The 13,770-nt window shown below is 44.6% G+C and overlaps 1 protein-coding gene across 4 annotated transcripts in view; it reads left to right on the plus strand.

Annotated features, from left to right (window-relative positions):
- Window positions 1-13,770, plus strand: part of HECTD1 (HECT domain E3 ubiquitin protein ligase 1) — a 125,360-nt gene that overhangs the window by 89,307 nt on the left and 22,283 nt on the right. For 3 of the 4 annotated variants that reach the window (XM_068253864.1, XM_068253865.1, XM_068253867.1), the window contains exons 27-34: window positions 118-251; window positions 4,831-4,987; window positions 5,970-6,192; window positions 8,551-8,605; window positions 10,856-11,038; window positions 11,352-11,562; window positions 13,435-13,520; window positions 13,640-13,767. In XM_068253864.1, coding sequence (XP_068109965.1) covers window positions 118-251; window positions 4,831-4,987; window positions 5,970-6,192; window positions 8,551-8,605; window positions 10,856-11,038; window positions 11,352-11,562; window positions 13,435-13,520; window positions 13,640-13,767 — 1,177 coding nt within the window. The remainder of the gene's footprint in view (window positions 1-117; window positions 252-4,830; window positions 4,988-5,969; window positions 6,193-8,550; window positions 8,606-10,855; window positions 11,039-11,351; window positions 11,563-13,434; window positions 13,521-13,639; window positions 13,768-13,770) is intronic. The other variant, XM_068253866.1, reaches the window with a different exon arrangement.

The raw sequence follows: 13,770 nt of genomic DNA on the forward strand, positions 1-13,770 counted from the left end.
TGGGTTCCTTTTAACATTTTACAACCAAAGACAATAACACAGTGACTCTGTGGTTGTAATAGAGGTTGAGTAGTATTCCGGGATCCTGTGTATTTATATGTTGCTCGTTGCCTGCAGATTTCCTGGACAGTTGTCGGGCTAGCACTCTTCTGGCTGAGCTGGATGATGACGAAGACCTTCCTGAACCAGATGAAGAGGATGATGAAAATGAAGATGATAACCAAGAGGAGCAAGAGTACGAGGAAGTGATGGTAAGTAAAATGAAAAATAACCTTTATCGGGGTAACTGTGTGGGGAATGAATCTGTGCTTTGACCCTGAACTTCTGCCGTTCGATGAGGTGTAGTGTTATTGTTACAAGTAAAGGGCAGGTATGTTCAGAGTTATATTTGGATGGTGGTACAAGTTGCTGTTCTATTGTTTACAAAATCTGATGTTGTAGTAGAATTAAAATTGGAATGTACCCTTTGCTCCAGTCATTTGGCTACACGCATATAACTACTTCAATTGTGATCTTAAAAAAAAGTGACTGAGAAGGCTATTGAAAACCTAATTTCGCTAGATAAAATTTAAGCACCTGGCAACATGCCCCTCCCCCAGAGCTTGAGTTGTATAACCTCTCCCCCTCTCCCTCCCTCCCTTCCCCTCTCCCTCCCTCCCTTCCCCTCTCCCTCCCTCTCTTCCCCTCTCCCTCCCTCTCTCCCTCCCTCTCTCCCTCCCTCCCTCCCTCTCTCCCCCCTCTCTCCCCCTCCCTCTCCCCCTCTCCCTCTCCCTCCCTCTCTACCTCCCTTTCCCCCCCTCCCTCCCCCTCCATCTCCCCCTCCCTCTCCATCCCCCCCTCCCTCTCCCTTCCTCCTCCCTCTCCCTTCCTCCCTCTCCCTTCCTTCCTCCATCTACCTTCCTCCCTCCTTCCCCCCTCTCCCTCAGCCGAGCGTCTTGCCTGCTGTACAGCGCTGCAGAAAAGCGCAGCACTGTACAAAGGTAAACAAAGGGGAATTTTTTCCCGTTTCAGCAGAAAACGGCCTGCTAGCCACGATCTCGTTAGGCTGTCCTGGGGCTGCCACCGCGGTCACGCCCGTTGGCGTGACACGTCATTGGGAAGTTAAAGGGAACTTGAGATGAGAGGGATGGGGAGGATGACCTTTATTTTCTTTTAAACAATGCATATTGCCTGGCTTTCCTGCTGATCCTTCTGTCTCTCATACTCTTAGCCAGGGGTCCCTAAACTTTTTTGGTCAAGGGCCGGATAAACCTACTTCAGACTCCCGGGGGGCCGGAACATACATAAAATGATGTTGAAAAACATTACATTGAATCTAGGAACTGATTTTCCCCAACAATGTCTGGAGGAGACCTCCCAGCAGCAGCCATTCAGTCATGCGGCGCCCAAAGAAAGTCTTTGTGCAGTAGACAGTGAAGCATACCCAGGTGACAACCTGCCATCCAGTTGAACGGCAGTGTCACCTGATGCAGAATTGGATTGTAAGCCAGTTAATGACTGCTCGTTGGCTTCTACAGTATGTGGATAGGTGGTGCCAGCACTGCTATTCTAGAAGCGGGTCGCTATTTAAAAGTGCAGTGGGCCACATCCATAAGCTATACATTTTGTGTTTGGGGGCCAGTGAAAAAGCCTCAGGGGGCCGCAGTTTGAGGACCACTGCTCTTAGCCATGGACCCTGAGCAAGCATGCAGGTAAAATGTTTCTGACTGAAGTCAGACTAGATTAGCTGCATGCTTGTTTCAGAATGCCTTCGGACACTACTGATGCCAGAAAGATCAGCAGGGTTGCCAGGCAACTGGTGTTGTTTTAAAGGAAATAAATATGGCAGCCTCCCATATCCCTCTAACTTCAGGTTCCCTTTAATGGGGGATAGAAGGACAAAGTGAAGGATACTCTAGCTCATGTAGTAGACATTACTAATTTATCCTAATGAGTTCCCCCAAAAGATGTAATATTAGCATAGTTTGGCAGCAGCAGTCTGGTTTCAGATTTAACAGTTGTATATAAATATTTTGATATTTCAGAATGGAATAATGTGAAATTAAAATGACTCATGGAATTGCTAGACGTTGGTGGAGAATCAGACTGGTTACTTAACTAGCTCATTTGCAAATAAATGTTTGTCACTTTCCAGATACTTCATTCTGCATCCCATATTCCCAACACAGCCAATTATAGATACCTATGCTTGAGATGTGGTATAATTGTAATATTTTTTTCTCGGATCTCAGAGCAGGAATCTTATCTGCGTGACATTTGCAATGGTTGAAAGCAGTAGAATGATTTTTGTATTTTATTCACCGCTCTCTAATTGAACTGTATACGACCTACTTATGCAGTATTGTTGGTTTCAGTACTAGTTATGCTGTGAACCATGGAGGAATTGTGTGTTTTACATGGATGCAGTTACTTTGGGACTATGGCAGATAGAATAACTCTATGGGCAATAAGGAGGTGGCAGAACGGTTTTTACAGTGCTGTGGAGTTTGTACAAAAATTATCCGTCGACTCAGTTTATGAAACCTCCGAATCCAGTTACCCCAAATTGCTCAGACTCCTCAACCCCCGACTCCTTAGTCTAATACCTACCAGGGCTGTGGAGTTGGTACAAAAATCATCCGACTCCAGGTACCTAAAAACCTTTGGTTATGTCACACTTTATTTCTGCTTCTGCCCGGTGGATCGCTCAAACTCACTCTTATCAAACGAACGATAGTCTGTACACACGCCCGATTTAGCGGGCGAACGACGGGACGTTCAAACGACCCGTCGTTCGCGGAAATCCAACGTGTGTATGGGCCTTAGGTAATAAAACATTAAGATCAGATACATCAGTCTAATTTTTTCCAGTACAGGAAGAGTTAAGAAACTCCAGTTGTTTTTTCTATGCAAAAAAGCAATTAAGCTCTGCTACTTTCAAAGTCATGGAAAGGGCTGTTATCTGACTTTTATTATCTCAAGTGTTATTGAACTATTTACTTTTTCTCTGCCAGAGGAGAGGTCATTAGTTCACAGACTGCTCTGAAAGACTCATTTTGAATGCTGAGTGTTGTGTAATCTGCACATATTAGAGAATGATGCAATGTTAGAAAAAAGTTCTTCAGTAAAAGTGGTTAAGCGCTCTTCTCTGCCTGTTCCTTCTTAGACACAGCAAATATGTCATATAATGAAAAAGCCCCCCCTTCGGGGAGAGACTCACCAGACTTCTAGGCCTCCAAGGCCAATGCTCGCATTCGGGGTATTGGCCACCCCGCAGCCTCTCTGGCAGTCCTCTCTTGGCTATTCCCAGTCTGTGTAAGCAAAAAGCGGATTCCACATCGCGTAAAAGCGTACCAGTTTATTTTTAAAAAATTTAAAAACAGATCAGTGGTGTATAACCACTCATTGGGTCAGAAAACTTCACCAAAAATGAAAAAACACAGCCAGCCCCTTGTTTTACAAGCTACCTGATTCCAGGTACAGGGGTATGCAGAGATGAGATGCACTAAGCTGGTGACAAGGCGCACGCCTCTGTCATTTAGCGTCCCTCTCCGCAATAGCTTACTGGCTAGTGCTCTAAAAGATACCGAGCCTGCTGCACACAGACAATCCCGCCGCGTCCAGCGAGCGTCGTGCGCTGTGACGTCACTCCGTGGCTCCGCCCAAACAACTCCTCAGAGCCCCTGAGGAGTTGTTTGGGCGGAGCCACGGAGTGACGTCACAGCGCACGACGCTCGCTGGACGCGGCGGGATTGTCTGTGTGCAGCAGGCTCGGTATCTTTTAGAGCACTAGCCAGTAAGCTATTGCGGAGAGGGACGCTAAATGACAGAGGCGTGCGCCTTGTCACCAGCTTAGTGCATCTCATCTCTGCATACCCCTGTACCTGGAATCAGGTAGCTTGTAAAACAAGGGGCTGGCTGTGTTTTTTCATTTTTGGTGAAGTTTTCTGACCCAATGAGTGGTTATACACCACTGATCTGTTTTTAAATTTTTTAAAAATAAACTGGTACGCTTTTACGCGATGTGGAATCCGCTTTTTGCTTACACAGACTGGGAATAGCCAAGAGAGGACTGCCAGAGAGGCTGCGGGGTGGCCAATACCCCGAATGCGAGCATTGGCCTTGGAGGCCTAGAAGTCTGGTGAGTCTCTCCCCGAAGGGGGGGCTTTTTCATTATATGACATATTTGCTGTGTCTAAGAAGGAACAGGCAGAGAAGAGCGCTTAACCACTTTTACTGAAGAACTTTATTTTGATGGTTGCACGCATCTAGGAAGAGCGCTCCTACATGATAATTATTATATGAGCAAGGACATTATACATGTGGTTACTGCCTGCTATTGTGTTTTTTACTTAGAATTTAGCACATGTAATATGAATGTTTGATGAATGTTTGATTCATTATCTTTTATATAAAACATTTTTTAGAGGTGACCTATATAACATCTGACTCAGCATATGAGCGCAGTATCAGGGTGCTGTAATTGTTGTGAATGTTAGAAAAAACACTATATACCTGAAAATAAAAATATAAGAATATTTTCTTTGCTGCTAAACTTCTAGTAATTATTCATAGTACACAACCAATTCATTATATCATATTGTTTTTTTCGCTTCAGTGTCTCTTTAAGAAGTACTGATGACTGTTGCTTTATGGGGAGCTAAGCCCAATAATCATGAGGAACAGCACTCACCTGTATGTGGGCTGTTCAGACACAATAACAATATGCGTTAGATATTTTTCAAACATTTCTGGTTTACTAAACTTCCAGTGCTTAATTCTGAATCTTTTTGCCTCCTCCTGGCATCATCCTCTTATATCTTTATATGTAAACTCCCATTGTCTGCACAGGAGGAAGAGGAATATGAAACGAAAGGTGGACGACGTAGAACTTGGGATGATGATTATGTTCTGAAAAGACAGTTTTCCGCACTTGTACCAGCCTTTGATCCTCGTCCTGGGCGGACCAATGTCCAGCAGACAACAGATTTGGAGATCCCAGCTCCAGGTGTGAAACGCGTAGACACTTAAAGGGCTCAATTCTGGTAGCGTTTAGTAAATAATTACCTCATGGAATTGGGTTTACCTCATGAGGGAAATCAACTTTTGAATTCTGGTAGTTTAAGTAAAGTTTTTTACCTCATGTAATTTCATGAGGTAATTCATGTGGTAATTTTCTACTAAAAATGTGTGGTATTTAGTAGTGAAATACCTCACACTTGAATTCTGAAGTGAAATAAGGTGCATGCTTGCATGTCTTTTATCTCACATAATTAGACCTACCTCTACCACATGATAAATGCAGTGCTGTGACAGAATTGTGATATCAGTCATATAACATGGAGCCTTTTCAGCTTGTTCTGTGTTCAGGGCCCCCATATTCTGCTTTAATAAGTAAAAGTGATCTGACCAACAAATCCCCCCCCTAGCTTCCATTTTGTTTTAAAAAAGAAAAAGTGCTCCAAACCCTGTACAATCCTTCATGATTTTTTTTTTTTTATTTTTTTTTTTATAACGGATGCCTATAAATTTACTTTTCATAGGTTGCTACATAATCAAATACACCTTCCCTCAAAAAAAAAAAAAAAAAAAAAAAAGACATCTTCCAAAGACTATCCTAACTTATGGGAGGCAATTAAAGGCTATTACTTATGTGCTGCAGGCTTACCACTAAAATACCTCATGTTTTACCTCACACTATGCATTTACCTCATGTTTACCTCATGTTTGGAAATGAAGAAAAATCTTTCAGAATTGATAAAAGAAGAGGAAAATACCTCATGAGGTATTTTACCTCCAAAAAAATATTTACCTCACATAGCTACCAGAATCGAGCCCATAGATTGCAAATAGAAATTAGTAAAATTATTTTTTTACGCAGGATAGTTTTGAATGATGTGCAGCAAAATTAAGCAATGTGAAAGTCTGCTTTTGTCGTTTTTAAAAACTTTCCATGTAGGTTTTGTTAAATTGTTATTTATTTTTTTCAGGAACACCTCAGTCAGAGCTGCTGGAGGAAGTTGAATGTGCCCCTGCCCCTAGACTGGCACTCACATTGAAAGTGACTGGTCTGGGAAGCGGAAGAGAAGTAGAGCTTCCACTCAGTAACTTCCGTGCCACCATATTCTACTATGTGCAGAAGCTTCTGCATCTCTCCTGTAATGGAGCCATCAAGTCTGACAAGCTAAGGAGGATATGGGAGCCCACGTACACGTAAGGAGACAAACGTGCATCTTTTTTTTTTTTTTTTGTTTTTTTTTCTCTGGACCATACCCTGGTGACATTGTAAGGGGTTGGGAAGGATGTGCCTATTGGAATATACTTGAAAGTGTCATGGCTGCTTCAATATTGGGAGAGTACCTCTTGTGGGAGGGGTGGAGTGGTTTCGGTGGTAGACATGATCAGTGCTTATGTGTGTGACCACTGATGTCTCTGATGCCTGTATATCTACAACCTGTCCTTTTTATGCTCGGTACACTACAGGTTTGCTTTAAATGGCAGTTGTCATTTTCCCACAGATAGCTCTAAAAGTATTATTTTTAGATGAAAGTGATTATAAGCTGTGGAGCATATGTGTCTGTACCATTACAATTTCAAATAAGAAACCAATTACATGTAATTGAAAAATATAAAAAGTATACCAAATCTTTATTAAACTAATATTCCAAAAGGTGCTTAAAAACAACATGGGATGGCCACCCCGTCACGACCAAACACAACCCACTTACAGACACATCCACAAGCACACAACAGCCGTATGCATGCTGTAGGGAAGCTTGGTATATAGCAAAGAAGAGGACAATGTTCCACAATATCCAGATACAGGGGAATGCTTTGAGAAGGATAAACAAACTCCAAAAGTTCCACAAACCGTAGCTCCTCGACAAAGGATTAGTCTGAGCAAGGGGTTTGATACATCACATGCAGGAAAAGCACTTCATGCAGGGAAAGCCGCAATAGATATCAGCATGTATAAGCAGGCAGGCAGTAAGCACCGCAATCATCAATCACCAGTTCAAAGCCTCATTGCGTTAATAGCATGATCTCACCACACCAGATCTTGGCTGGAAGGAGTTGCGGAGTGTTGTCACCATGAGTATGATGAATGTCCAAGGTTGTCCGTGGGATGCTTAGGTGAAGTGGGATGCTGAGCAGTTGGTAGTGCGCATCAATGCCCAGTTGATTAGGCCGGGCAGTGCGTCCAGATGGAGTCCGCTGCTAAAAGTTTGGGCGGCGTGGCGTCCCATGTGTGAAGAGGAAAGCGCTCCCGACAGTTTCGCCGGCTTCCGGCTTAGCTCTAAAAGTATTGTCAGATCAATAATGCAGACCTATTTCTACCAGTATCCTAAGGTCTGGTTACTTTTCATGGTATGGCCCTGAAGGTTGAAATGCATTTCAGCAGAAAATAAACGCAATGTGGGCAACATTTCAGCAGAAAATAAACGCAGTGGGCAGCATTTCGTCAGAAAATAACGCATTGGGCAGCATTTCACCAGAAAATAACGCATTGGGCAGCATTTCACCAGAAAATAACGCAGTGGGCAACATTTTCACCAGAAAATAAACTCAGTGGGCAACATTTTCACCAGAAAATAAACTCAGTGGGCAACATTTCACCTGCAAAAAAAGGAATTTACTCACCTGACAGAAGTCCCCTCTCCCGGGCCGGCCTCTGGCGCGCAGCTCCCCGGGCTATCCTCCTACAATCTCCTGCACTGAATGCTATAGCAGGGCTACAGGAAAATGGCGCCCGAAGCCCTGTACTGGAGACACAAATAGTCTCCAGTACAGGACTTCGGACGCCATCTTCCCGTAGCCCTGCTTTGCCTGCCGGTATACTATGCAGGCTGGAGCGGGGCTGCAGGCTATGAACTGGCGCGGCATCTAGTAGACGCCATGGCCAGTTCATGCAATGGACGGGACATAGCGCAGCAGCGATGGCGTGCCAGCAGATTCGGCTACGCGTGCCAGGTCTGGCACGCGTGCCATAGGTTCGCCATCGCTGTCCTAGGGGAAACTCGGGAGAAACCGCCAATTGCATATGGACCATAGAGTAGAGGTGCACAGCGTGAGCCCTTTACGAAAGCTCCTCTGGGCTTTGCTTATTATTTTTAAAGCTCTTTGAGAACATTTTAGAGTACAGTTAATTTTTTAATTTCAGCATGAAGAAAGATGCCCAGCTCAAAATTAGGCTCCTGTCAGAGGGAATTATGTTAGTAGGTATGGGAAGAAGCTTTCCTGTTCCTACAGAATGAGACTAATAGACCCTTAAAAACAACTAAACTCAGGAATAAACAAGGCAAATGCTGACGGCAGCCGGGGGGGCGGGGGTGGGGGTGGGGGGGGGGGGGGTGGGCGGTGTGCGGTGATGAGCAGCTTTAGTGTATAGAAGCAAAGAACTAGCCTAAATGCCTTGCATGTTTAGGAGCCCAGTGCTTTGCTAGAGAGTTTTGAACCTGAAAACTTTAATTCCAAAGGTTATAAATGAAAGGATTCTAACACACGATTGAACATTTGCATTGCGCAGCTTTGGGGGGTCTATAAACTACTTTCACTTTATTGTATCAACAGAATTATGTACAGGGAGATGAAGGATTCTGATAAGCAGAAGGAATCTGGCAAAATGGTAAGTCGTCTCTTATTCAGATTATATTAGCAGCTACACTAACGTTGCTGATGAGTTTGTTTCTGTGTGACAGTTATTCAAGCATGAGAATTACTTCACTGTTCTAAGAAATGTACGTTAATAGAATACACTGTTTGGGTTGCTAAATCTGCCTTGGATTTATATTGTGATTTTAACTTTGCCTCGCTGTAGGGATCTGAGAACCCTCTGGGTGCCTCTTGTATACATGTGCTTTCCTGGTACTGCTAGTCTATTCCTATCAGGCCTGATACGTGGACTGGACAACACAGTAAGGACTGGTTCACACTGGTACTTTTAGCCTTACAGTGCTTTGATTGCCAGTGATCGGCAAAGCGCTCTGATAAATGTATCACATTTTAGATCATCCTCACTGCAGTGCTTGCTTTTTGCATAGATCTGAAACACACTGCACACAGCTTTTTGGCTGCGTTTGCAGAGTCCCAATCCCTAGGCAATTCTGTTTTGCGATCCGAGTGTGAACCAGGCCTTAAGCTGGGTAAAAACTCTTGATTGCTGGCTGTGGGAGTCAAAACTGATCACTCGGTCAACACTCCGAGGCACACTGCTGTATAGATGTGTTGCTAGGTAGTGGGGGAGGGACAATGCGCAGCACACAATGGAGTGGCTTTTAAAGGGAAGGTCCAAGCAAAAAAAAAAAAATGTTTCACTTACCTGGGGCTTCTACCAGCCCCATGCAGCCATCCTGTGCCCTCGTAGTCACCCACTGCTGCTCCAGTCCCCCTCTGGCAGCTTTCTGACCTCGGAGGTCAGGGCCACATTGCATACATTTTTACACATTCCCGCTAGTGCAGGAACATTAACACATACATTTTTACGCGTTAGTGGTGCAACGCGTACATTTTTGTTCCTGCACTAGCTGGAATGCGTAAAAATGTATGCAATGTGGCCCTGACCTCCGAGGTCAGAAAGCTGCCAGCGGGGGACTGGAGCAGCAGTGAGTGACTACGAGGGCACAGGATGGCTACATGGGGCTGGTAGAAGCCCCAGGTAAGTGAAACTCATTTTTTTTTTTTTGCTTGGACCTTCCCTTTAAAGCAAGTGGTGTGAGGTTTGTGCCCTGGGGTTGGTCAGGCCTGTTAGGTCTTTAGGCAATGTTGGGGGGAAGGGGTGAGAGGGGTGTTTAGTGTCTGGTGCATGCCAGATTAACAGTGACTCTTGAGTGCCTTGCGTGTGTTTCTAGCATTCTAAGGATATGGATTGTGGGGAGGGTCTAAAGCCCCATCTACACGATACAATTCTTTGTGCGATTCAATTACGATTCTATATACGATCCGATTAAATCCAACATGTCCGATCGGGATTCGATTCAATTTGATTTGCCATTGCAAAACAATAGCAAATCAAATTGAATCGAATCCCGATTGGACATGTCTGATTTAATCGGATCGTACATAGAATCTTAATTGAATCGCACAAATAATCTTATGTAGATGGGGCTTTAGGGGCTCTGATACACATGCTAGACTGTCAACGAGATGGTCTTTAACAGTCACTCCGGCCCAGTAATGTCTAGTGTGCATTTTACCTAGCTTTATAATATATGAATTTACAAAGAGCACCTGTTGGCAGTTAGCAGATCAGATATGTGAGACACGTTAGATGTGTGTAGTCTGTAGTAAACGTGACCAGGGAAAAGGGGGGTTGTAATGAGGACGTTATCAGGCCAGCAGGCAGTAGCCAGTACTGTATTGTGCACGCATATACCCCGCTGCTAAATTTGAAGCACATGTAAACAACCAGACAGGTTTCTAGATCTCTTCAGGGTGGTAAAATAAAAGTACTTCAAATTTTGCTATATTGATTAAGAACAGTGTGAAAGTGATTCGGTATACAAGTTCACATTTATACTTTACAAAGATTTCATCCATTTTGCTGTGATTGTCCCAGCATGCATCTGGAAAGGAGAATGAATCAACTAAGTGGTTTGGCATTGCAGTGAATTTTGCTATGTGATGGTTCTGTGCACACAGTGCAAGCTGTCATTGCGCCAGCAGATCTATCTCTGATGTGAGTCGGGTGTAGCTTTCATGTCTCTGTGGCTGCTGACACCTGTATTTGCCATTGTCCTTTCCACAGCCTGCTATTACAGTATGCAGGACTAACTGTCATTCAGAGAAATTCCATTCAGTTTCCAGTAGTAGAGCAGATCTGTCCAGCTGTTCTATAGAGAGCTGAGCTGTCCCCTTACTACCGCATTCCCTTCTTCAGGGCTGCTGGTCCGTGGAACATGTGGAGCAGTCACTGGGTACAGATGCTTTACCAAAGAATGATCTGATCACCTATCTGCAGATGAACGCAGATCCTAGCTTCTTGCGGCGCTGGAAACTGACTGGAACTAACAAGAGCATCCGAAAGAACCGCAACTGCTCCCAGCTTATTGCTGCTTACAAAGTAATGCGGGCTGGGGTGGGATGGGTGTTTAGTGTATGCTTTGCTTGTTGTCTTTAGAGGGGCTTGTGTAGAATTTATGGGATGTAACTAATTACAGAACTTTGTGTAATTGTGTGTGTGTGTGTGCGTGTGTGTGCGTGTGTGTGCGTGTGTGTGCGTGTGTGTGCGTGTGTGTGCGTGTGTGTGCGTGTGTGTGCGTGTGTGTGCGCGTGTGTGCGCGTGTGTGCGCGTTACCTGATGGGTGACTTAGGGATCCACCACATATTGGGCCAATATTGTGATTTAATTGCTTCAATGCTTATTTTCTTTGTAGGACTTTTGCGAAAACGGCACAAAATCTGTAGTGATGTCAACCAGCCTTTGTACGCTGCAGAGTGCCGACATTCTCAGCCACTGCCGGGAGCAGCCTCAAGCAAAAGCCGGCAGCGGGCAGAACTCGTGCGGCGTGGAGGACGTTCTCCAGCTTCTGCGCATCCTTTATATTGTAGCCAGTGATCCGTATTCTGCCAGGACACCACAGGAAGGTGCATTCCCTTTCCCTATACTTTGGAATTGATGTTTTTATTGTAGCACACATAATTGTGTGGTATCAGCAGGACTTATATAGAGGAGGGCTGGATGCTAATGCACATCAGCTACTCATGGAAATTGCTGTGCGCTGAGCTGTGTGTATAGCAGACACCCCCACTACACGTGGGAGCTTTTCTACTGATGGCGAATCACAGCGTCAGTGTGAAGGAAATCTTGCTGCTTGCTTTATTTGGTGTGCTGAAGTTCGCCCACTGAAGTAATGCAGTTATTTTTATACGTGTAAATTCTACAGGATTTTACAGAACAAAACGAATGGTTCATGTTAAGTTACTTGATAAGGAACGTATTGTGTGGCAGTTTCCTTACCACAGCATCCACTTCCCAACTCAATAGAGCCAATGTCAGCGGAAGTCTGTCAGCTGACCTGCACATTTTTAAATAGTATCAGGAAAACCGGAGTGTGTAAAAATCACTTAAAGAGAACCCGAGGTGGGATTTAATTATGTTAGTGGGGCACAGAGACTGGTTGTGCACACTATCACCAGCCTCTGTTGCCCTATGGTGTGCCCCCAGGACCCCCCTGCGATCTGCTGTCCCCTCCGCGGTGCTAGCGACACGCAGCGTGTCGCCAGCACAATGTTTAACTATGCTGTGTCTGTTAGCGCCGCTCCCCCGCCTCCTCTGTATCGGCGCTACCCGCCCGCGTCCCTTCCCTCCCGCTGATTGGAGGGAAGGGACGCAGGTGGGTAGCGCAGATACAGAGGAGGCGAGGGAGCGGCACTGACAGACAGTCACAGGTAAACAGCCTGTTGGCGACACGCTGTGTGTCGCTAGCACGGCGCTGGGGATAGCAGAGCGCAGGGGGGTCCTGGGGGCACACCATAGGGCAACAGAGGCTGGTGATAGTGTGCACATCCAGCCTCTGTGCCCCACTAATATAATTAAATCCCACCTCGGGTTCTCTTTAAATGATTGATTGTATAGTATTTTTAGCTTGTTTATAGTGTTTTATGATGTTGAGCACTATAAATATTTAATGTTATAGGAACATACAAAAATACTATTAAATAGAAAATTATCATTTTTAGAAATGCTTAAAGAATATCTGTAAGAAAAAAGTTCCCCTATGGGGTACTTGCCTCAGGAGGGGGAAGCCTCTGAATCCTAATGAGGCTGCCTGTCTTCCTCCGTTCCAACACTGTCAGCTGCCAAAGATCTGCTGGGGCTCCAGGATCGTAACAATCCTATGTGAGTCTTTCGCAGGTGCAGTAGTGGTTTTTTAGGGGGCTCGTGTGGAAGTAGCTGAGCTTGATTGGATCCTCTCTGGGGGTGGGGTGGGGGGGGGGTGTATAGTAAAAAAAAAAAATTCCTGTCTTTTCAAGGGAACCTGAACTGAGAGGTGCATAGAGCCTGCTAGATTTATTTCCATTTAACCAATTCACGCCATTCAGAGAATTATTAAAATGGGTGCACGTACTCCCACAGACTTCAGTCAGAAACAGCTGATCTGCATGCTTGTTCAGGGTCTATGGCTAAAAGTATTAGAAGCATAGGATCAGCAGAATAGCCAGGCAACTGGTATTGTTTAAAGGTAAATATGTCAGCCTCCATATTCCTCTCTGTCCAGGTTCCCTTTAAACAAAGTATGAATTTATAAATCCCATATAGATAGTTTAACTGATGGTGTTGTTGTTGGAATCTGCAGTGCTGCAGATTGTAGTTGATGGTAGACAAAGTACAGTGGTGTGTCCATTACAGCTACAGAGGAGACAGAGAGAGAGGGGAAATAGTGTGTTGATGGCTTAAAATAACTTCCTTTCAGTTTTTGGCAATTAAATACATTTCATACCTTTTTGCCTTTGTAGAAGGTGATGAGCTGCTTCTGTTCAGCGTTCCGCCAGAGGAGTTCACCAGCAAGAAAATCACTACAAAAATCCTACAGCAAATTGAGGTAATGGGAGCTGAACTATGATTACATATATCTTGTACAATGGTTAGCATTGCTTTCAAAATGGCATTTTCATGCGTTGTGTGCAAGATGCAATGGTGTGGTTTTATTTACCTGTGCAGGAGCCATTGGCACTAGCAAGTGGGGCGTTACCAGACTGGTGTGAACAGCTAACCAGCAAATGTCCATTCCTGATTCCATTTGAGACCCGACAGCTTTATTTCACATGTACAGCATTTGGAGCATCCAGGTA

Source organism: Hyperolius riggenbachi, chromosome 9, assembly GCF_040937935.1.
Source record: "Hyperolius riggenbachi isolate aHypRig1 chromosome 9, aHypRig1.pri, whole genome shotgun sequence".
Classification (NCBI taxonomy): Eukaryota; Metazoa; Chordata; class Amphibia; order Anura; family Hyperoliidae; genus Hyperolius; species Hyperolius riggenbachi.